The 22,878-nt window shown below is 48.5% G+C and overlaps 1 protein-coding gene across 1 annotated transcript; it reads right to left on the reverse strand.

Moving 5' to 3' along the window:
* Window positions 1-243: 243 nt before the first annotated feature.
* On the reverse strand, window positions 244-22,672 carry LOC311139772 (uncharacterized protein). Its single transcript, XM_084174720.1, has 13 exons — window positions 22,592-22,672; window positions 21,460-21,798; window positions 20,921-21,184; window positions 12,142-12,177; window positions 11,566-11,738; window positions 11,169-11,331; window positions 10,343-10,404; window positions 9,847-10,039; window positions 2,127-2,285; window positions 1,789-1,862; window positions 1,462-1,488; window positions 890-936; window positions 244-580 (listed from the first exon to the last, which is right to left on the reverse strand). Exons 1-13 carry the CDS (start codon window positions 22,668-22,670, stop codon window positions 568-570), a joined length of 1,629 nt encoding a protein of 542 aa, XP_084030846.1. The 5' UTR covers window positions 22,671-22,672; the 3' UTR covers window positions 244-567.
* Between the last annotated feature and the right edge of the window lie 206 nt (window positions 22,673-22,878).

Below are 22,878 nucleotides of genomic sequence, written 5' to 3' on the forward strand. Positions count from 1 at the left end.
CTTACCCATCTACCAATAGGTGCCCTTCTTTGCGAGGCATAGGAAAACCTCCCTGGTCTTTGTGGTTGAATCTGTGTTTGAAATTCACTGCTCGACTGAGGGACCTTACAGATGTAGTAATTGTATGTGTGGGTTACAGAGATTGGGTAGTCATTCAAAAATCATGTTAAACACTATTATTGCACACAGAGTGAGTCCATGCAACTTATTATGTGACTTGTTAAGCACATTTTTATTCCTGAACTTATTTAGGCTTGCCATAACAAAGGGGTTGAATACTTATTGACTCAAGACATTTCAGCTTTTCATTTTTTATTCATTTGTAAAAATGTCAAAAAACATAATTCCCCATTTCACATTATTTGGTATTGTGTGTTGGCCAGTGATATAAAATCTCAATGTAATCCATTTTAAATTCAGGCTGTAACACAACAAAATGTGGAAAAAGTCAAGGGGTGTGAATACTTTTTGAAGGCAGTGTAGATGTCCATATACTGAACAGAGGTGAGATAATCTTGCTTCAAGCTGTTGCTGATAAATCCTGTGATGTGGAGGTCTCCAAAGGCTTCATGATTCGTATCTAAAAGGAGATCACACTCTTAAACCACACAGACACACACAGGTACACACGCACACAAACGTATGCACCAATACATGACGTGCTGCACGTCGCACCCAAAACCACACACACACTTCACTGTCAGTGCATTGTGTGAAATTATGTTACCGACGTGCAGCGGCAGGTTGACAGTGTCATAGTGATGTTCAGAGCAACATGATTGGTGGGGGTGAGAGGGCATGTGAACGGCAGATGGGAAATTGTGACAGAACCGTACACACACACACACACAAACACACCACGCATGACCCAGGGCTCTTTAATTCTTACCCATCCAATTCCTTATAGACATCATCCTCCCCTCTGGGCTTCAGGTCCTGAGAAGAAGAGGATAAGAAGAGGAGAGAGAGAGAGAGAGAGAGAGAGAAGGGAAAGAGAAGGGAGAAGGGCATAATACAGCGAGAGAGAGGAGGGGAGAAGAAGGAGAGAGAAGGAGAGAGGGGGGAGAAGGAGAAGGGAGTGAAGGGGAGGAAGGGAGAGCGAGACAAGAGGGAGGGAGAGGAGAGCACATTTGATTTGTTAATATCACTAATGTAAGGCTGACAGTTAAGAACTGATGGGTTTATTTTAACCACAGGCCTGATGGGAGGGGAGGGGGTTGTGGGAAGACATATCTGCTGACAGCAGAGGGAGACACACACACACCCATACGCACGCACGCACGCACGCACGCACGCACACACACACACACACACACACACACACACACACACACACACACACACACACACACAGAGGAAAGACTAGCAAGGGAGGGCACTACAACCTCCCCTTCCCACGCACACACAAACTCAGGGGAACACCTGTGTCTGCGATCCTGAGAACAGAACACAATAACTCACCATGTACACTGAACCCTGGGGAGAAGTCTATAGGGAGACAGGAGAGAAAACAGTGTTTAATAACCACACAGAGTGTGAGAGAAAGAGAGGGAGAAAGAGAGGGGGGGGGGGGGAATAGACAGAGGGGGTAGTGAAATATAGAGAAAGGGAGAGGCAGGGAGTTTGATGAGGGGTAAAGAAGAAGAAGCGGGAAAACAAAGAGAGAAGAAGAGAGAGACAGAAACAGAGGGCCAGAGACAGGAAATTAAATGGTGGGGAGACAGAAGGAGGAGAGAGAGCGGGAGAAGAGAACAGAGATCCATCACAGAGAAGGCATGAATCCATCACCTGTCTGACATCCTCAGGATTCTCATAGATATTCTCCACTTCCCCAGAGTAGTGGGAGAGAGACTGTTCAATACCTGTGGAGAAACAGACACAGACACAGACACAGACACAGACACACACACACACACACACACACACACACACACACACACACACACACACACACACACACACACACACACACACACACAGTGAGAGGCAGACTGCCAGATTCATTGCGTCGACCTGATAGTACTGTATGTCATGCCCCAGATCACTCACTGGAGTTGACAGGTCCAGAAATGGAGAAAACACGAAGGAGGTAGGGATGTCAAAAAAGAAAACGCCGGAAGACTCACCGCGGCGAGAAATGTCTTTCTGTCTCCATAGCAACACTCCGGCAACCGCGGCAACCAGGGGCACCAGGAGTAATAAAGCAGAGAGGAGGGAGGGAAGGAGGGAGGCACTGTTGTTCTCTGGGTGAGGAGGAGAGATAGAAGCAGTGCTCGCTGTGTTCTCTGCGAGAAGAGGAGAGAAATAAGTGAGAAAGAGAAAAATATAATAAGTTAATGAGTGTTGTATGAATTGAACACTTGTAGATCATTGATTAGTGAGCGGTGTGGTCTCATTCCCAGCAGGGGGCAGGCCTGCTCCCTGGTTTAGCTCCAGAGAGGTCCTATCTATATAGAGAGAGACAAGATGGGAGGGGGAGTCAATGTGGGTATGTTGAAATTCATCCAAGATCTCTGCAGCTAATTGCTGGAAGTCTAACTTCTTATCATGGCAAGACACTCAGTATAAATCCTGTGTCACACTCCATACAGTACTCTGGATGAAACAGAACAATGAAAGAGAAGGTTGGGAGGGAAGACAGACATATTACATTACATAACCATGTGATTAGCTCATGGTATTCAAATTAGCCATTTGTAGACAGACAAAGTGCCACACGCGACCTGAATACAGTAGTCTGGTGTGTTTGCATGGTGAGGTGAGGTGACATCATTCCTGCAAACACAGCAACAGGGAGACATGGGAGATGTGTGGGAGGTGTCAGTTACCACAGTGACAACTACCTGCTCACAAGCATCCACAATATAAGAGAGACTTTGATGTCACCAGTGTATATCTTCATTTATATATCTCTTAATTTATATACCAGCGATGTGACCATTAGTAACATTTTACTGTTACTTACAGTTCCAGTCAAAAGTTTGGACACACCTACTCATTCCAGGGTTTTTCTTTATTTTTACTATTTTATACATTGTAGAATAATAGTGAAGACATCAAAACTATGAAATAACACATATGGAATCATGTAGTAACCAAAAAAATGTTAAACAAATCAAAATATATTTTATATTTGAGATTGTTCAAAGTAGCAACCCTTTGCCTTGATCACAGCTTTGCACACCCGGGCCAGGTTGACCTGCTCTGTTCTCAATGCCAGCTTCTTTAACCCTGCATGAATTATGGTAATTGGGTGCAGCGATGCGAGGCGTAAATACCATCACTCCTCAATGGCCTGGGTGCACCTTCTCTTGTTCCTTCCTCTCTGCTCTCCTCTAATTTCCTTTCCTTACACACTTCCCCACATGACAAAATACTACAGTTTACTACAGAATACTATAGTCCTTACTATAGAATTCTGTAGTAAACTGTAGGACACTGTAGAATACTATACTCCACACTGTAGTATCCCTCGACCGTGTACTTCTTACTATAGAATATTGTAGCATACTGTAGAATACTATACTCCATACTGTAGTATCCCTCGATCGTGTAGTTCTTACATTATAATATTGTAGTATACTGTAGAATACTGTAAAATAATATACTACACACTGTAGTATCCCTCGATCGTGTAGTTCTTACATTATAATATTGTAGTATACTGCAGAATTCTGTCAAATAATATTTTACACACTGTAGTATCACTCAATCATGTGTAATACTTACTATATAACTTAGTAGTATACTGTTTAGAATACTACAGTTTTATCCGAAAAAATACTCTGAAGTAAATACTACAGTAATGTCCGCAAAACACTAGTGTCCACAAAAACACCACCGTTTTTTTTTACTATAGTAATACTACAGTATTCCTTTTGCATATACCCCATCCATTGCCATCACCCATATCCCAATTTGTGCCACCCATGAGTGAGAAACCTACATGCCAAGTATAGACTATATATTGTGTTCCCTACAGGTTATAGAAAAGAGCAGAAGCGATGAACTATCCATTCAGATTACAGTTCTACAGGTTATGGAACATTTTCTCTTTTAGTATTTGTCCAGTAGGTTTCCTCAAGGAGAAAGCCCCCCACTTCTATGTCAAAGATAATAAAACTAAAACACTTAGTAAATACTACAGTAATGTCTGCAAAAACAATACAGTAATTAATTTAGTATATAATATGGTTTTTGAACTATAGTATTTACAGTTTTTATACTATAATAAACCTTTGCTCCCCTCTGTTCCACTATTCTTTCCTCCCATCTTGCTCTCTCTCTCTCCTTCCCCTTTCACTCTTCTCCCAACTCCCTCCCTTCCTCCCTACTCCTCTCTTCTCTCCCACATCCCAATAAGAGAGTAAATGGGACAACAAGACCACAATACAACATTCAATCAGCCATCACAAGCAAGAGCTCATTCTATATGCAACACTTTCCTTTGCATATCCATTACTCTTGTTAAACCATTGCTTTGTTGTGTGTCATCATCATGGCTCCTCGGTATCAGTGATGTATGGGGGTATTGGTAGGGAGCTCATCTTCATAAGGAGATTCATTCAACTGTCAGATCCTTCTGTTGTTTTGTGTCCTTCCTCAGATACAATGAATGTGAATAAACTCAGGCAGGCAGGCACACGGGCAGGAAGGCAGGCAGGACTACAAGGTCAGTGCTCTGTGAAGCGTTTTATAGTGGTTGTAGTGCAACTTCTGGTCAACCTGTCTGGCTGTGATAAGCAACAGAACAATGGGTTAAGGATGTAGAATAGGATAGAATGGAATGAAACAGACAATTTAACTCCCATTCAAAGCAATGTTCTGTGGTGTTGTCACGCCCTGACTCTAAGGACTCGTATTTGTTGAGTCAGGGTGTGATTTTCCTTGTTGTGAATATATTGTGGTTAGGTTCTATGTTGGATTTTCTATGTTTAGATCTTGTATGTCTAGATCTATGTTGGCCTGTGTGGTTCCCAATCAGAGGCAGCTGTTGCTCGTTGTCTCTGATTGGGGTCAATACTTAGGTAGCCTTTTGGCACCTGTTAGTTGTGGGATCTTGTTCCGTGTAAGGTATGTTGTGTGTATGCTACCTTGGACTTCACGTTTCGTTTGTTGTTTTGTCGTGTGTTTATTAAGTTAAAATAAACATGTATGCTTATCACGCTGCGCCTTGGTCCGTCTCGTTCGTGACAGAAGATCCCACCAAAATAGGACCAAGCAGCGTGTTCAGGAGCAAACGCCGGGAATTAAACAGGAGGTGACTTTAGTAGATGTCCTCCTCGGTTGGGGGAGAATCACGGAGGAGGAGGCCGTCCGCTACCGGAAGGCGATGAAGGAGGATGCCCAGGTAGGAGAGGAGAAACGGCGCCAACAGTGCCGACGACGGAGACCCGAGAGGCAACCCCAAGAAAATGTTTTGGGGGGGCACACGGTGTGGACGACGAGGCAGCAGGAGGCAGCGACAGGGCGATTCTGCAGGTTAGGAGAGGAGGCCACCAGGTTACGGGGGCTATTGGTTCAGAGGGAGCAGGAGTTATTTGGTCAGAGGGAGGAGCTAGAGGAGGCTATAAGGGAGAAGGAGAGTGTAGAGGCACGGCGAGAGGAGCTGGTTAGGCAGCAGAAGGAGCGGGGGTTTATAAGGGAACCCAGTCCCGCTCCTCGCACCAAGCAAGTGGTGCGTGTCGCCAGTCCGGTCCGGCCCGTTCCTGATCCCCGCACTAAGCCAGTGGTGCGTGTTCCCAGTACGGCCCGACCCATTCCTGCTTCCCGCACAAGGCCAGTGGTGTGTGTTCCCAGTACGGTCCGGTCCGGCCCGTTCCTGCTCCCCGCACTAAGCCAGTGGTGCGTGTTCCCAGTACGGCCCGACCCGTTCCTGCTCCCCGCACTAAGCCAGTGGTGCGTGTTCCCAGTACGGCCCGACCCGTTCCTGCTCCCCGCACTAAGCCAGTGGTGCGTGTTCCCAGTACGGCCCGACCCGTTCCTGCTCCCCGCACTAAGCCAGTGGTGCGGGTCGCCAGCCCGGTCCGGCCTGTTCCTGTCCCTCGCACCAAACCAGTGGTGCGCGTCGCCAGCCCGGCCCGGACTGTTCCTGCTCCTCGCACCAAACCGGTGGTGCGCGTCGCCAGCCCGGTCCGGCCTGTTCCTGCCCCTCGCACCAAGCCATTGGTGCGCGTCGCCAGCCCGGCCCGGCCTGTTCCTGTCCCTCGCACCAAGCCAGTGGTGCGCGTTGCCAGCCCGGTCCAGCCTGTTCCTCTCCCTCGCACCAAACCGGTGGTGCGCGTCGCCAGCCCGGTCCGGCCTGTTCCTGCTCCTCGCACCAAACCAGTGGTGCGGGTCGCCAGCCCGGTCCGGCCTGTTCCTGTCCCTCGCACCAAACCAGTGGTGCGCGTCGCCAGCCCGGCCCGGCCTGTTCCTGCTCCTCGCACCAAACCAGTGGTGCGCGTCGCCAGCCCGGCCCGGCCTGTTCCTGTCCCTCGCACCAAGCCAGTGGTGCGCGTCGCCAGCCCGGCCCGGCCTGTTCCTGTCCCTCGCACCAAGCCAGTGGTGCGCGTCGCCATCCCGGTCCAGCCTGTTCCTCTCCCTCGCACCAAACCGGTGGTGCGCGTCGCCAGCCCGGTCCGGCCTGTTCCTGGTCCTCGCACCAAACCGGTGGTGCGCGTCGCCAGCCCGGTCCGGCCTGTTCCTGACCCTCGCACCAAACCAGTGGTGCGCGTCGCCAGCCCGGCCCGGCCTGTTCCTGTCCCTGGCACCAAGCCAGTGGTGCGCGTCGCCAGCCCGGCCCGGCCTGTTCCTGCCCCTCGCACCAAGCCTGTGGTGCGCGTCGCCAGCCCGGCCGGTGGTGCGCGTCGCCAGCCCGGTCCGGCCTGTTCCTGATCCCCGCACTAAGCCAGTGGTGCGTGTTCCCAGTACGGCCCGACCCATTCCTGCCCCTCGCACCAAGCCTGTGGTGCGCGTCGCCAGCCCGGTCCGGCCTGTTCCTGTCCCTCGCACCTAACCAGTGGTGCGCGTCGCCGGCCCGGCCCGGCCTGTTCCTGCCCCTCGCACCAAGCCAGTGGTGCGAGTCGCCAGCCCGGTCCGGCCTGTTCCTGTCCCTCGCACCAAACTGGTGGTGCGCGTCGCCAGCCCGGCCCGGCCTGTTCCTGCTCCTCGCACCAAACCGGTGGTGCGCGTCGCCAGCCCGGCCCGGCCTGTTCCTGCCCCTCGCACCAAGCCAGTGGTGCGCGTCGCCAGCCCGGCCCGGCCTGTCCCTGTCCCTCGCACCAAGCCAGTGGTGCGCGTCGCCAGCCCGGTCCGGCCTGTTCCTCTCCCTCGCACCAAGCCAGTGGTGCGCGTCGCCAGTCCGGTACGGCCCGTTCCTGCTCCCCGCACCAAGCCAGTGGTGCGCGTCGCCAGCCCGGTCCGGCCTGTTCCTCTCCCTCGCACCAAGCCAGTGGTGCGTGTCGCCAGTCCGGTACGGCCCGTTCCTGCTCCCCGCACCAAGCCAGTGGTGCGCGTCGTCAGCCCGGTCCGGCCCGTTCCTGCTCCCCGCACCAAGCCAGTGGTGCGTGTGTCCAGTCCGGCACGGCCTGTTCCTGCTCCCCGCACCAAGCCAATGGTGCGTGTGTCCAGTCCGGCACGGCCCATGCCTGTTTCAGCTGCTCCACTCCGGAACCAGAGCAATCCGCTCCACCGGGGTCCGGTCCAACTCCGGTCAGCGGATCCACTCCGGAGCCAGAGCAATCCGCTCCACCGGGGTCTAGTCCAGCTCCGGTCAACCGCTCCACTCCGGAGCCAGAGCAGTCCGCTCCACCGGTGCCTGATCCAGCTACGGTCAGCGGCTCCACTCCGGAGCCAGAGCAGTTCGATCCACCGTCGTCGGGTCCAGCTCCAGTCAGCGGTTCCAGTCCAGACCCAGACGTCAGCCACTCTCCAGGTTCGGGGTCTCCCACACCAGGGTCCAGACAGGGCTTGGTACGTCGTGGGAGGAAGGAGAGGGGAAGCAGCGCGCCGAGGTCCAGACCAGACCAGACCAGGGGCGCAACAGGGAGGTGGAGAGTAAGTGGTGGTCACGCCCTGAGCCGGATCCGCCTCCGAGGCAGAATGCCCACCCGGCCCCTACCCTGTTATGTTTATGTGGCGCGGTCGGAGTCCGCACCTTTGGGGGGGGGGTACTGTCACGCCCTGACTCTAAGGACTCGTATTTGTTGAGTCAGGGTGTGATTTTCCTTGTTGTGAATATATTGTGGTTAGGTTCTATGTTGGATTTTCTATGTTTAGATCTTGTATGTCTAGATCTATGTTGGCCTGTGTGGTTCCCAATCAGAGGCAGCTGTTGCTCGTTGTCTCTGATTGGGGTCAATACTTAGGTAGCCTTTTGGCACCTGTTAGTTGTGGGATCTTGTTCCGTGTAAGGTATGTTGTGTGTATGCTACCTTGGACTTCACGTTTCGTTTGTTGTTTTGTCCTGTGTTTATTAAGTTAAAATAAACATGTATGCTTATCACGCTGCGCCTTGGTCCGTCTCGTTCGTAAACGATCGTGACAGGTGTGTGGATGGATCAGACATGGGACCATATTGGGTGTCATGTGGAAGTTTTCTTCAGTCAATACTTGGCACGCAGAATTCAGTGCCTTTCTCTGTCTTCTAAATGTGTACAATTCTTGTTATTCTCACTACCATATTGTGGAACATTTAAAGTTTATGTGGAATTTAGAATGCATCCATTTCTGGGCTGATTGCTTAGCTCACAACAGGTCTCTGGAGATAACGAGATGAGGTTGGAGTGGGCACACATCCAGCACTGCAGGACAGGAGCGACGGGAGAGGAGAGGAGAGGAGAGATAGATCAACACAGGCAGGTGTGTTTACATAGCTAATGGATTAGCAGCTGAGCTTACCTGCTGTTCACTTCTCTCTATTGGGAAGGGATTATTATCTAGAGCAGTGGTTCCCAACCAGGGGTACTAGGACCCCTGGGGGTACCTGGCCTATCCACAGGGGGTACTTGAGAAGAATCATGAGACCATAGGCTTACTGGTACAATGCACATGAGGGGGTACTGCAAGGGTACTCTGGGCAAAGCAGAATTCAGTTGGTGGTACAGTAACCGAAAAAGGTTGGGAACCACTGATCTAGAGCAGTGGTTCCCAACTCCGGTCCTCTAGTACCCCCAACATTACACCTTTTTATTGTAGCCCCAGACAAGCACACCTGATTCAACTTGGCAACTTAATCATAAGGCCCTCAAAGAAATGAATCAGCTATGTTTGTCCGGGGCTACAACAAATATGTGTGCTGTTGGGGACCGCTGATAGAGGATGTGCATGTTCAGTGAACATGGACTTGGATGAGTCCCTATTTGGTCATAATGATTATAGTGGTGTTGGCTATAAGGGTGTTAAAGAGCAAAGTATATTTAAAGGTCTCAAATGTATCCATACAAACAGATGAGTTACATAACTTCCTGGTTTTACAACTTCTCTGTTAATCACTGATGAGAATTACTGATGGGAACTGACCAGGGGCGGACTGGGACCAGAAATCGGCCCTGGCATTTCTAACACACCGGCCCAGTCCCCAGCTGGAACTGACTGCGTAGGTGCGAGGAAGAAAGGATAAGATGATAGCAAGAAGGAAAGGAAGCATTGTAAAGGAACTTATTTGGACAAACATGTAGGCCTATATATCCACTGTTGGTCCTGCTAGGTACAGTTAGTTGACACTGACCTGAGAACAGTTTAGCACTACTGATTATGGTTATCATTAGGAGAGGGTAAGCTGATCTTAGATCTAAAGACCCAATCCGTAGTCTACCTCGACTATCCATGTTTGTTTTGGGAGTTGGACAGTTTGGTTCTCCCCACCTTTAGGGGGCAGTATGACGGTGTAAACAGCCTTGACCGCCTGTCCGTTCCTCAGCTGCATGGTGCAGGTGTAGTTCCCAGCCGTGTCCTGGGTGGGGGACAGGGGGACCTCGGTGCTGAGGCGACCCGGGCCAGAGGAGCTCCACTTCAGCGTGCGACTCTGGTTCTGGTGGCTCCACACCACCCGCTTCACCTGGTGGATGGAGGATGGTGGATTGGGTTTATACTGTACAGCATGTTCTTTATACACCAGGGCCGTGTTCATTAGGGCACTATGCAATAGAAAACTTACAACAGAATACTAAAATGTGTGTTTCTAATTGGACAAGTCCAGGTAGTCGTTTCCTGTTTCAGTCAGTTTTCCGTTTTGTGCCTAATGAACTCAGCCCAGGTGCTCAAGGAGCCATTTTGTGCCTGAAAGCTCACCACACATCAGCTAACTATCACAGTGAAGAGATGAGGGATGAATGTTGCCAGTCAGGGGATGGTTACCTACCTGGGAGCGCTCTGTATACTGACACGTCAGAACCAGGACTGATGGATAATGTCTGGCTTTCACTGGGATGGATGGATGGGGAGAAAGGGGGAAGGAGAGGAGAGAGAGTGGAGGGCAAGGGAGTTAGAAAGAGAAAGACAATGTGGGGTAGGGATAAGGAGAGAGTGAAGGAAGTACCAATAAAAGGGGAAGTCAGGGGACAAATAGAGAAGGGGGGCAAGGAGAGATAGAAAAAAAACAATAAGTGAATTAGAGAGGGGTCAAAATAATATATATTCATTACACAGAATTGCTTCTAATGTGCCGCCTAAGGGTGACTGATGCCCCATGTCTCATCAAACCCCAATGAGGATCAATCTGGGTGTAATCAAGCCCTACAGACACACACACACACACGTCTCTGTCCGTGATTACAGTGTTTAATGTGTGCCTCCCACAGCCTGGCGGGAGTGTGGCAGGTATAATCATACATAATTACACCCATAATGAGGCAGGTTAAAAATATATTGGTCCGCAGGGCTGTATGTGTATGTCTGTGACAGACGTGTGGAGCAGGGTGACAGTGACAGATCGCTTGGTCATGTCTGGGCAGCTGAGATGGCTGCCAGAGGGACACTGATTATTAAATCCTTCCAAGGCTGTGAAAATGGACAGACGGGTGTGTGCGTATGTGTGTGTGTGTGTGGGAGTTGGACAGTATTTTTAGTCTTTGTTTTTATTAATACTGATATCTCTATAGCAGACATAAATACATCACTCTTCTCTCTTCACTCATCTCTCTCTCCTCCCTCTTTCATCCCTCTCTCCTCCCTCTTCCCCTCAGTACCTTGGAGAATGCTAAGCAGGGTCCTCTGGCTGAACACGTTGTCATTGAGGAACACCTCACACATGTACAGGCCTCCGTCGTTCAGCCCTGGGCTCAGCAGGAAGGAGAAGAAACCCTCTTTTGGGGTAGACAATGGCCCATCCAGGCTCAGGTGGGCATGAGTCTAGATCAATCAAATTCATTCAATCACATTCATTTATAAAGGCTCTATTTACATCAGCAGTTGTCATACAGTGCTTTTACAGTAACCCGGCCTGGACCCCTTGGAGCAGGCAGAAACAGAAGCACAGTGGCCAGGAAAAAACCCTTTGAAATAAGAAACCTGTAGAGGAACCCAGTTCACACGCACGCAAGCATGAACACACACACACACACACACATCCTCTTCTGGTGGTACCTTGCTTTGCTCTGTACGGTCCCTCCAGCGGTCGTACCCGTAGACCAGGGTTGTGGCGTTGGGGTTTCTGTTGTCTGGGGGCTGCCAGTAGAGCAGGACATAGTCGCCCCGCATCGGAGGGCAGGCGAGGGTGAGAGGGGTCTGGGTGAGACTGGCCATAGAGATCTGAGGACCTAGGGAGGTGGAGAGGAGAGGGAGGGGGGAGGGAGAGAGAGAGAGAGAAAGCGGGGAATGGGGGAGCGAAAGAGAATGAGAGGTGCGTAAGTGAGAGAGAGAACGTGAGAGATATGAAGAGAGAGAGAGAGAGTGGTGGGGGGACGGTTTGAGAGATATAGAGAGGAGGATGAGTGACAGAGGTGGCCGTGGAGAGAGGAACAGAACAGACAGAAGAAAAGAAAGAGAGAGAGAGAGAGAGAGAGAGAGGTGCACAGTGACATTAGGGATTATGTTGTTATGTTTCTGAGAGAGAGCTGGTCCCTCAGTAAGGTTAGTTTGCATTGTGCTGCTTGATCCAGAGGCTGCTGGCTCTGTGCTTTAGCTAGACTAGAGTATACTGTACACTGTGATGTCACTCACTATGGCTTATATTGGTGAACGAGGCAACATTCATACCTAGAGAGAGAGAGAGAGAGAGAAAGCAAGGGAGAGGGAGGGAGAGCGAGGGAGGGAGGGAGAACGACAGAGAGGGAACAAGGGATTGAGAGAGATAAAGGGAGAGACATAAAGCATTTGGGTTAGCGTGGAAGCAGTGGTTATAGTGGGAACACATATAAATACTAGTCAATTACAGAGCATTCTGAAATTATTCAGACCCCTTCTCTTTTCCACATTTTGTTACGTTACAGCCTTATTCTAAAATGGATTAAATAAAAATAATGTCCTCATCAATCTACACAAAATACCCCATAATGACAAAGCGAAAACAGGTTTTTAGAAATGTTTGCAAATGTATTCAAAATAAAAAAAAGTAATACCTTATTTACATACAGTACCAGTCAAAAGTTTGGACACACCTACTTATTCAAGGGTCTTTATTTGTACTATTTTCTACATTGTAAAATAATAGTGAAGACATCAAAACTATGAAATAACACATATGGAATCAAGTAGTAACCAAAAAAGTGTTAAACAAATCAAAATATATTTTATATTTTATATTCTTCAAAGTAGCCACCCTTTGCCTTTGTCACGCCTGCTCCCGCTCCACCTCTCTGGCGCTCAAGGGCGCCAGGCTGCTCATCATTACGCACACCTGTCACCATCGTTACGTGCACTAGCACTTCATCGGACTCACCTGGACTCCATCACGTCATTGATTGCCTCCCCTATATCTGTCACTTCCTCAGTTTCATTCTGGTGTCAGCATTAACGTCGTTATGTTTCCCCTGTCCAGACATGTTTTGTTTCATGTCTGTTTATATTAAATATTCACTCCCTGTACCCGCTTCTCGTCTCCCAGCGTCTGTCCTCACAGAATGCTGACACCACTATCAGAAGCATCATCCGACGCAGCACTCCATCACTCTCGTTCTTGGTCAAATAGCCCTTACACAGCCTTGAGCTGTGTTGGGTCATTGTCCTGTTGAAAAACAAATGATAGTCCCACTAAAGGCAAACCAGATGGGATAGCGTATCGCTGCAGAATGCTGTGGTAGCCATACTGGTTAAGTGTGCCTTGAATTCTAAATAACTCACTGACAGTGTCACCAGCAAAGCACCCCCACACCATCACACCTCCTCCATGCTTCATGGTGGGAACCACACATGTGGAGATCATCTGTTCACCTACTCTGCGTCTCACAAAGACACAGCGGTTGGAACCAAAAATCTCACATCTGGACTCATCAGACCAAAGGAAAGATTTCCACCGGTCTAATGTCCATTGCTCGTGTTTCTTGGTCCAAGCAAGTCTCTTCTTCTTATTGGTGTCCTTTAGTAGTGGTTTCTTTGTAGCAATTCGACCATGAAGGCCTGATTCCCGTAGTCTCCTCTGAACAGCTGATGTTGAGATGTGTCTGTTACTTGAACTCTGTGAAACATTTATTTGGGCTGCAATTTCTGAGGCTGGTAACTTTAATGAACTTATCCTCTGCAGCAGAGGTAACTCTGGGTCTTCCTTTCCTGTGGTGGTCCTCATGAGAGCCAGTTTCATCACAGCGCTTGATGGTTTTTGCGACTGCACTTGAAGAAACTTTCAAAGTTCTTGAAATGTTCCGTATTGACTGACCTTCATGTCTTAAAGTAATGATGGACTGTCGTTTTTCTTTGCATATTTGAGTTGTTCTTGCCATAATATGGACTTGGTCTTTTACCAAATAGAGCTATCTTCTGAATACCACCCCACCTTTGTCACAACACAACTGATTGGCTCAAATGCATTAAGAAGGAAAGAAATTCCACAAATTAACTTTTAACAAGGCACACCTGTTAATTGAAATGAATTCCAGGTGACTACCTCATGAAGCTGGTTGTGAGAATGCCAAGAGTGTGCAAAGCTGTCATCAAGTCAAAGGGTGGCTACTTAGGTCGTCGGGTAAGCTTGGCGTCGGGTAAGCTTGGCTTTACACATAGCTTGGGCTTTGTCGAGTAAGGCTTAAACTATGTATTTAGATTGTAGTTAGTTATTGTGGGTTGTTGTATGTAATTATTGTAGGTTAGTATTGTATTCGGCTGTGCCCAGCGTAGCACGAAGCTAGCTAGCTAGCTAGCTAACCCACCACCGGGACTAGCTGGCGAGTAGCTATTAGCAACGGTATAGTTATTTCACGCCTGAGAGTGCCTGTAATTACGCCAGCTGGCTGCCTACAATAATTACATACAATAATTGCCTACCATTCAGCTGTTTCCTAACCTCATTGTCTGAACCGTTAACATTAGGTAGCAAGTGGCTACTGTGCTTGAAATATTAGCTAGCTTGTTGCTACCTGGATAGCTACTAGTAAACAATAGCTGGAACGACCGTGTGAACAGACGCGAACTGGCTGAGTCAATTCAGTGGCTAGCTTTGCACTTGGCTAGCTAACAGTAGCTGCTAGGGGTAAGTCATAACCTACATTTGTGTTTTGTTTTTTACATATTGATAGCCCGAGTCGTTCAAGGAATTTGGGACATGGGTGACTAGTTAACGTTAGTTTGGCTCTCTCTGTGTGTTCGTGCCGTGAAAGGAAGGGTTCTTCTTTGTCTGAAAGCAATGGCTAGCTAGTTTGCTAACTATTCTAGCTAACTAACTGGCTGAATAAGTTGACGACGGACTCGCTCAAGCTGTTGGGACTAACCCACAACGTTAGACACGGACACGAACGATCTGCTTGCGTGTTGATACACTGGTGGTTTGTTGTGGCAGAGTATTGGCGCTAAACCGTGTTGCTGGAGTCCGGCATGCTAGCTGGCTGTGGCGTCATATGACTTGATGCCCGGACGATTTTCACGGAATAATACTGCACCTAGTTAGCTAGCTGAATAAACTGAGTTAGTCTATTCCTAGAAACATTGAACCGCTGTAGTTTACAACAATTATAGTTTCTGAGGTGGAAGTTGGGAGAGTTATATTTGGGAGTTGTGCTGAGGGAGGCCCCGCTCTCTCCTTTCCCAGATGTTTAGTCCATTTCATTCCGATCTCCTCTGCATTATTGTAGCCATTTGCTGCAGCCTGTCAACTATGCCTCTGCCTATCCCTGTTCTCTCCTCTCCGCACAGGCTACACAAACGCCTCACACCGCGTGGCTGCTGCCTCTCTAACCTGGTGGTCCCTGCACGCACCACACACCTGGAGTTCCAGGTCTCAGGCAGCCTCTGGAACTGCCGTTCTGCTGCCAACAAGGCAGACTTCATCCCAGCCTATGCTACCCTCCAGTCCCTCGACTTCTTGGCGCTGACGGAAACATGGATTACCACTGAAAACACTGCTACTCCTACTGCTCTCTCCTCGTCTGACCATGTGTTCTCGCATACCCCGAGAGCATCTGGTCAGCGGGGTGGTGGCACAGGAATCCTCATCTCTCCCATGTGGACATTCTCAATTTTCCCCTAACCCATCTGTCTATCTCCTCATTTGAATTCCATGCTGTCACAGTCACTAGCCCATTTAAGCTTAATATCCTTGTCATCTATCGCCCTCCAGGTTCCCTTGGAGAGTTCATCAATGAGCTTGACGCCTTGATAAGTTCCTTTCCTGAGGATGGCTCACCCCTCACAGTTCTGGGGGATTTCAACCTCCCTACGTCTACATTTGACTCATTTCTCTCTGCCTCCTTCTTTCCACTCCTCTCCTCTTTTGACCTCACCCTCTCACCGTCCCCCCCTACTCACAAGGCAGGCAATACGCTTGACCTCATCTTTACTAGATGCCGTTCTTCTACTAATCTCAATGCAACTCCCCTCCATGTCTCCGACCACTACTTTGTATCCTTTTCTCTCTCGCTCTCCTCCAACACTACTCACTCTGCCCCTACACAGATGGTAATGCGCCGTCGCAACCTTCGCTCTCTCTCTCCCGCTACTCTCTCCTCTTCCATCCTATCATCTCTTCCCTCTGCTCAATCCTTCTCCCTCCAATCTCCTGATTCTGCCTCCTCAACCCTCCTCTCCTCCCTTTCTGCATCCTTTGACTCTCTATGTCCCCTATCCTCCCGGCCGGCTTGGTCCTCCCCTCCAGCTCTGTGGCTTGATGACTCATTGCGAGCTCACAGAACAGAGCTCCGGGCAGCTGAGCGGAAATGGAAGAAAACTAGACTGGCATCTTTTCACTCCCTCCTCTCTACATTTTCTTCATCTGTTTCTGCTGCTAAGGCCACTTTCTACCACGCTAAATTCCAAGCATCTGCCTCTAACCCTAGGAAGCTCATTGCCACATTCTCCTCCCTGCTGAATCCTCCCCCCTCCTCCCTCTCTGTGGATGACTTCGTCAACCACTTTGAAAAGAAGGTTGACGACATCCGATTCTCGTTTGTTAAGTCAAATGACACTGCTGGTCCTGCTCACACTGCCCTACCCTATGCTTTGACTTCTTTCTCCCCTCTCTCTCCAGATAAAATCTTGCGACTTGTGACTGCAGGCCGCCCAACAACCTGCCCGCTTGACCCTATCCCCTCCTCTCTTCTCCAGACCATCTCCGGTGACCTTCTCCCCTACCTCACCTCGCTGATCAACTCATCCTTGACCGCTGGCTATGTCCCTTCCGTCTTCAAGAGAGCGAGAGTTGCACCCCTTCTCAAAAAACCAACACTCAATCCCTCTGATGTCAACAACTACAGACCAGTATCCCTTCTTTCTTTTCTCTCCAAAACTATTGAGCGTGCCGTCTTTAGCCAACTCTCTTGCTATCTCTCTCAGAATGACCTTCTTGATCCAAACCAGTCAGGTTTCAAGACTGGTCATTCAACTGAGACTGCTCTTCTCTGTGTCACGGAGGTTCTCCGCACTGCTAAAGCTAACTCTCTCTCCTCTGCTCTTGTCCTTCTAGACCTGTCTGCTGCCTTTGATAGTGTGAACCATCAGATCCTCCTCTCCACCCTCTCCGAGCTGGGCATCTCCGGCGCGGCTCACTCTTGGATTGCGTCCTACCTGACCGGTCGCTCCTACCAAGTGGCGTGGCGAGAAGCTGTCTCCGCACCACGTGCTCTCACCACTGGTGTCCCCCAGGGCTCAGTTCTAGGCCCTCTCCTATTCTCGCTATACACCAAGTCACTTGGCTCTGTCATATCCTCACATGGCCTCTCCTATCATTGCTACGCTGACGACACACAACTAATCTTCTCCTTTCCCCCTTCTGATAACCAGGTGGCGAATCGCATCTCTGCATGTCTGGCAGATATATCAGTATGGATGACAGATCACCACCTCAAGCTGAACCTTGGCAAGACGGAGCTGCTCTTCCTCCCGGGAAAGGACTGCCTGTTCCATGATCTCGCCATCACGGTTGACAACTCCGTTGTGTCCTCCTCCCAGAGTGCGAAGAGCCTTGGCGTGACCCTGGACAACACCCTGTCGTTCTCCGCTAACATCAAGGCGGTGACCCGATCCTGTAGGTTCATGCTCTACAACATTCGGAGAGTACGACCCTGCCTTACACAGGAAGCGGCACAGGTCCTAATCCAGGCACTTGTCATCTCCCGTCTGGATTACTGCAACTCGCTGTTGGCTGGGCTCCCTGCCTGTGCCATTAAACCCCTACAACTCATCCAGAATGCCGCAGCCCGTCTGGTGTTCAACCTTCCCAAGTTCTCTCACGTCACCCCCCTCCTCCGCACACTCCACTGGCTTCCAGTTGAGGCTCGCATCTGTTACAAGACCATGGTGCTTGCCTATGGAGCTGTGAGGGGAACGGCACCTCCGTACCTTCAGGCTCTGATCAGTCCCTACACCCAAACGAGGGCATTGCGTTCATCCACCTCTGGCCTGCTGGCTCCCCTTCCTCTGCGGAAGCATAGTTCCCGCTCAGCCCAGTCAAAACTGTTCGCTGCTCTGGCACCCCAATGGTGGAACAAGCTCCCTCACGACGCCAGGACAGCGGAGTCACTCACCACCTTCCGGAGACATTTGAAACCCCACCTCTTTAAGGAATACCTGGGATAGGATAAAGTAATCCTTCTACCCCTCCCTTACCCCAACCCCCCCCCCCCCAAAAAAAAAATAAAAAAACACATTGTAAAGTGGTTATCCCACTGGCTATAAGGTGAATGCACCAATTTGTAAGTCGCTCTGGATAAGAGCGTCTGCTAAATGACGTAAATGTAAATGTAAATGTACTTTGAAGAATCTCAAATATAACATATATTTTGATTTGTTTAACACTTTTCTGATTACTACATGATTCCATATGTGTTATTTCATAGTTTTGATGTCTTCACTATTATTATACAATGTAGAAAATAGTACAAATAAAGAAAAACCCTGGAAACTTTTGACTGGTCCTGTATGTAAATAAGGTATTACTGTTTTTTATTTTTAATACATTTGTAAACATTCTAAAAACCTGTTTTCGCTTTGTCATTATGGGGTATTGTGTGTAGATTGATGAGGATTTTTTATTTATTTAATCATTTTTAGAATAAGGCTGTAACGTAACAACATGTGGAAAAGGGAAGGGTTCTTATTCAGACCCTTTGCTATGAGACTCAAAATGTAGCTTAGGTGCATCCGGTTTACATTGATCATCCTTGATTTGTTTCTACAACATCATTGGAGTGCACCTGTGGTAAATTCAATTGATTGGACCTGATTTGAAAATGAACACACCTGTCTATATAAGGTCCCACAGTTGACAGTGCATTTCAGAGCAAAAACCAAGCCATGAGGTCGAAGGAATTGTCCGTAGAGCTCCAAGACAGGATTGTGTCGAGGCACAGATCTGGGGAAGGGTACCAAAACATTTCTGCAGCATTGAAGGTCTCCAAGAATACAGTGGCCTCCATCATTCTTAAATGGAAGAAGTTTGGAACCACCAAGACTCTTCCTAGAGCAGGCCGCCCGGCCAAACTGAGCAATCGGGGGAGAAGGGCCTTGGTCAGGGAGGTGACCAAGAACCCAATGGTGACTCTGACAGAGCTCCAGAGTTCATCTGTGGAGATTGGAGAACCTTCCAGAAGGACAACCATCTCTGCAGCACATCACCAATCAGGCCTTTATGGTAGAGTGGCCAGATGGAAGCCACTCCTTAGTAAAAGGCACATGACAGCCTGCTTGGAGTTTGCCAAAAAGCACCTTAAGGACTCTCAGACCATGATAAACAAGATTCTCTGGTCTAATGAAACCAATATTAAACTCTTTGGCCAGAATGCCAAGCGTCACGTCTTGAGGAAACCTGGCACCAACCCTACGGTGAAGCATGGTGGTGGCAGCATGGGGATGTTTTTCAGTGGCAGGGACTAGGAGACTAGTCAGAATCGAGGGAAAGACTAATGGAGCAAAGTACAGAGAGATCCTTGATGAAAACCTGCTCCAGAACACTCAGGACCTCAGACTGGGGTGATGGTTCACCTTCCAACAGGACAACAACCCTAAGCATACAGCCAAGACAATGCAGGAGTGGCTTCAGGAAAAGTCTCAATGTCCTGATGTGGCAAATTTCGTCCTTATACTAATCAAAGAATCAAAGTATTTCAGAGTTTTTGTACAATTAAGATAGACTTTATTACAAATAAACAAAGCCGAGGTGATTTGCAAAGCATCTCCTTGTCCACATCTCAGCTTAAAGCCCCTCCCTCTTGGGTTCCCCCATCACTATCCGCAGTATCCCCCTCTCGACCGCTCCGCCCACTTCCTTAGTCCATGATAGCGGCTAAATTTGACTTCTATTCAGTTTAGAAACAATAGTAGTTCAATCAATCAAGCCCTTGTCATGCAAAAATAATCATGTTCAGTTTAAACTCTGTTCAACCACGGCTCACCCTGGCTTGACCTGGAGATTAATTGTTGGACATGGCAGGTCCACACTCAATCTCTCAAACATACCCACACCCAACTACTCCTCTCTTCCCTCCCGTCATGCTGTAATTACTCATGATTAGTTTGAACTCTGTTCAACTCTGGCTCCGCTCTCAGGACTTTGTTTGAGGAGAGAGGCAAAAGGCAACAGTCTGGTTTCAGTCTCTGATAAGGTAGGACAGCCGTGGATTAGGTAAGCGCAAGGAATTCGACCCGAGGTCAGATCCCCATTTCACACACACACAAACCCAGTGAAAGGAACCAATTAAGTTATTGCCCAGCAACAGAGTACCCATGTTTAATTCTGACTCCATGTTCGTCATGTTTGTGATTAACCTTGTTTATCTCATAGTTTGCTGAAAAATCCTCATCAGTCCTTGAGTGGCCCAGCCAGAGCCCGGACTTGAACCCGATCTAACATCTCTAGGGAGACCTGAAAATAGCTGTGCAGCGACGCTCCCCATCCAACCTGACAGAGCTTGAGAGGATCTGCAGAGAAGAATGGGAGAAACACCCCAAATACAGGTGTGCCAAGCTTATAGCGTCATACCCAAGATGACTCAAGGCTGTAATTGCTGCCAAAGGTGCTTCAACAAAATACTGAATACTTATGTAAATGTCATATTTCAGTTTTGTGTTCTTAATACATTTTCAAAAAAATCTAAACCAGTTTTTACTTTGTCATTATGGGGTATTGTGTGTAATTGATGAAGGGAAAAAACGATTTAATCAATTTAGAATAAGGCTGTAACGTGACAAAATGTGGAAAAAGTCAAGGGGTCTGAATACTTTCCGAATGCACTGTATATAACAACGCCATTACCATGCCGACGTAAATACAATGCTTTGTTTGGAGTATTGAGATTCATCCCAGATTCCAATTATGGCACTACACCCTTTCCTCCCCTCTCCCCCTCCCGTCATATCTCACCATCCACGAGGACGTCCACAGTGAAGGGGAACAGAGCGGTGCTGCTGTTACCCCTCGGGTACACCTGGCAGATGTATACCCCCTGGTCAGTGAGGCGTATCTGGGGAAGCTTGGTGACCACCCCCCCTGACCTCCTTGACAATCGTAGGGGTGTCCCGCCGGGCGACAGCCAGGTTACCTCAGAAATGGCGGAGGCGGGGGACACTTCTGCCATCAGACGCAGTGTGCTGTCTTGAGGGAGAGTGGCTGAAGGAAACATAGAGACTGGGACCGATATAGGAGGTAGGAAATAGGAGAAAGGAGGTAGGAAATAGGAGAAAGGAGGTAGGAAATAGGAGAAAGGAGGTAGGAAATAGGAGAAAGGATATAAGAGATAGAAAACATGTGGACTATTGCTACTACAGTCTGACCTGATTGTGGCAAATTATGAAATTATTTATAAACAATATTTTTATCAATACCATCACAACTGTGTATTACATGTATATGAACGTACTGTAACGGTAGCCTGTTTTGTGTACAGGACCACAGTTCTATACCTGTGAGGACCGCTAATAGTATGATCTTCTCTCTCAGTTTCATCTCTTGCTGTTTAATCAGACAGGAGTAGCGACCCTTGTCCTCCATTTTGGGGATGATCAGCAGAGAGAAGTCCCCAGTTTCCTGAAAGTGTGAGTCAACCAATCGCATGGAAGCCTTTGAGGCTGCGCCTGAGAACTGCTGCCTCTCATTGGCCGAGAGAACCAGTTTCCAGTGGTCTACGCCGGGAGACTTCATCTTCCAATTAATGTTCACAGAACCAGTGAGAGGCCAATCAACACAGGGTAAGGTGACTGCCCTGCCAACCATTGTCACGATGACATCACTCCAGTCAGGGTCTGATGACGACAAAAACACACACAAAAACAAGTGAGTGAAATAGTGATAGGTCTAACCTTCCAATGGGCTTACAGGGGACCTTCTGCCATGGCTGCTCACACCTATCCAGCTCTATGTGCTCTGTAAAAACGAAAGGTGCTAGTAGAAGGGGTTGCAGTTGGATCAGGCTCTGGCCTCACCACTGATAGATTAGACCTGAGGAGATAAGAGGTGACTAGTGCTGGAGCCACAATCAACACTCAGACTTAACCCAGAGACGCACAGCTCTGCTTCTAGAGGACTCTCAAATGGCACCCTATTTCTTAGAGCCCTGGTCAAAAGTAGTGCACTATATAGGGAATAGGGTGCCATTTGGAACGTAACCCAGGCTTTTATCCTTCCTTTTTAATCAGTAACTGATTTAGATCAGGAAGACCCAGTGTGTTTTGGACTCTTTAAGCCCAATCAATGGCATTAATGGACCAATTAAACGCCAAGGAGAGTTGAGAGCCAGCCAGACTGGAAGGATTAGAGATGTGTATCCCTGGTTTGACCTCCAAATGACAGGAATATTTCTAAACCTCTACTGAAATACTACCTTATTTATAAAATACTACCTTGATTATGCTTTATGTTATGTTTTCCATATACTTTCTGATAAAAGATCCACTGAACACCTACAGAAGAATCTCACATTAGTTTTCAGCTTCAAAACGATTGAGTAAACCAGTCATAACACTTGTGCGGGAAAATACTTGCAAGTGAAAGCAATTTGTGCGATGTCATCTATCAATGGTTAAAATTTCACCATACCTTTAGTGGTCGTGTCAGATTGAGTGATGAGCACCACCGAAGAAGAAATAAGAACAAAGAGGAGACATCTAAACTCCATGGTCCAAGCAGAGGCAGCCGAGCAGGTATAAAGTCAACTCACACACAGACCCACACACACTCTCCACTAGCACCCACCACCACCACAAACAACAACACCCTTCTCATGTCCAGTTTACTAGCAATATCTCTGTATTCTATAATTGTCATTAACAGGGAATGGGGTTGCATTCCAAATGGCATCCTATACCCTTTTTAGTGCACTACTT

This window comes from Coregonus lavaretus (genome assembly GCF_964263955.1).
Source record: "Coregonus lavaretus genome assembly, chromosome: 13".
Classification (NCBI taxonomy): domain Eukaryota; kingdom Metazoa; phylum Chordata; class Actinopteri; order Salmoniformes; family Salmonidae; genus Coregonus; species Coregonus lavaretus.

Coding starts and splice junctions, on each gene's coding strand:
- LOC311139772 (XM_084174720.1), bottom strand. CDS start 22,670: ATGGAGTTTAGATGTCTCCTCTTTGTTCTTATTTCTTCTTCGGTGGTG. Junction 12,178..20,920: donor TGTGGACGTCCTCGTGGATG/GTGAGATATGAC, acceptor CTCTCTCTCTAG/GTATGAATGTTGCCTCGTTC. Junction 10,040..10,342: donor AGTATACAGAGCGCTCCCAG/GTAGGTAACCAT, acceptor TCCATCCACCAG/GTGAAGCGGGTGGTGTGGAG.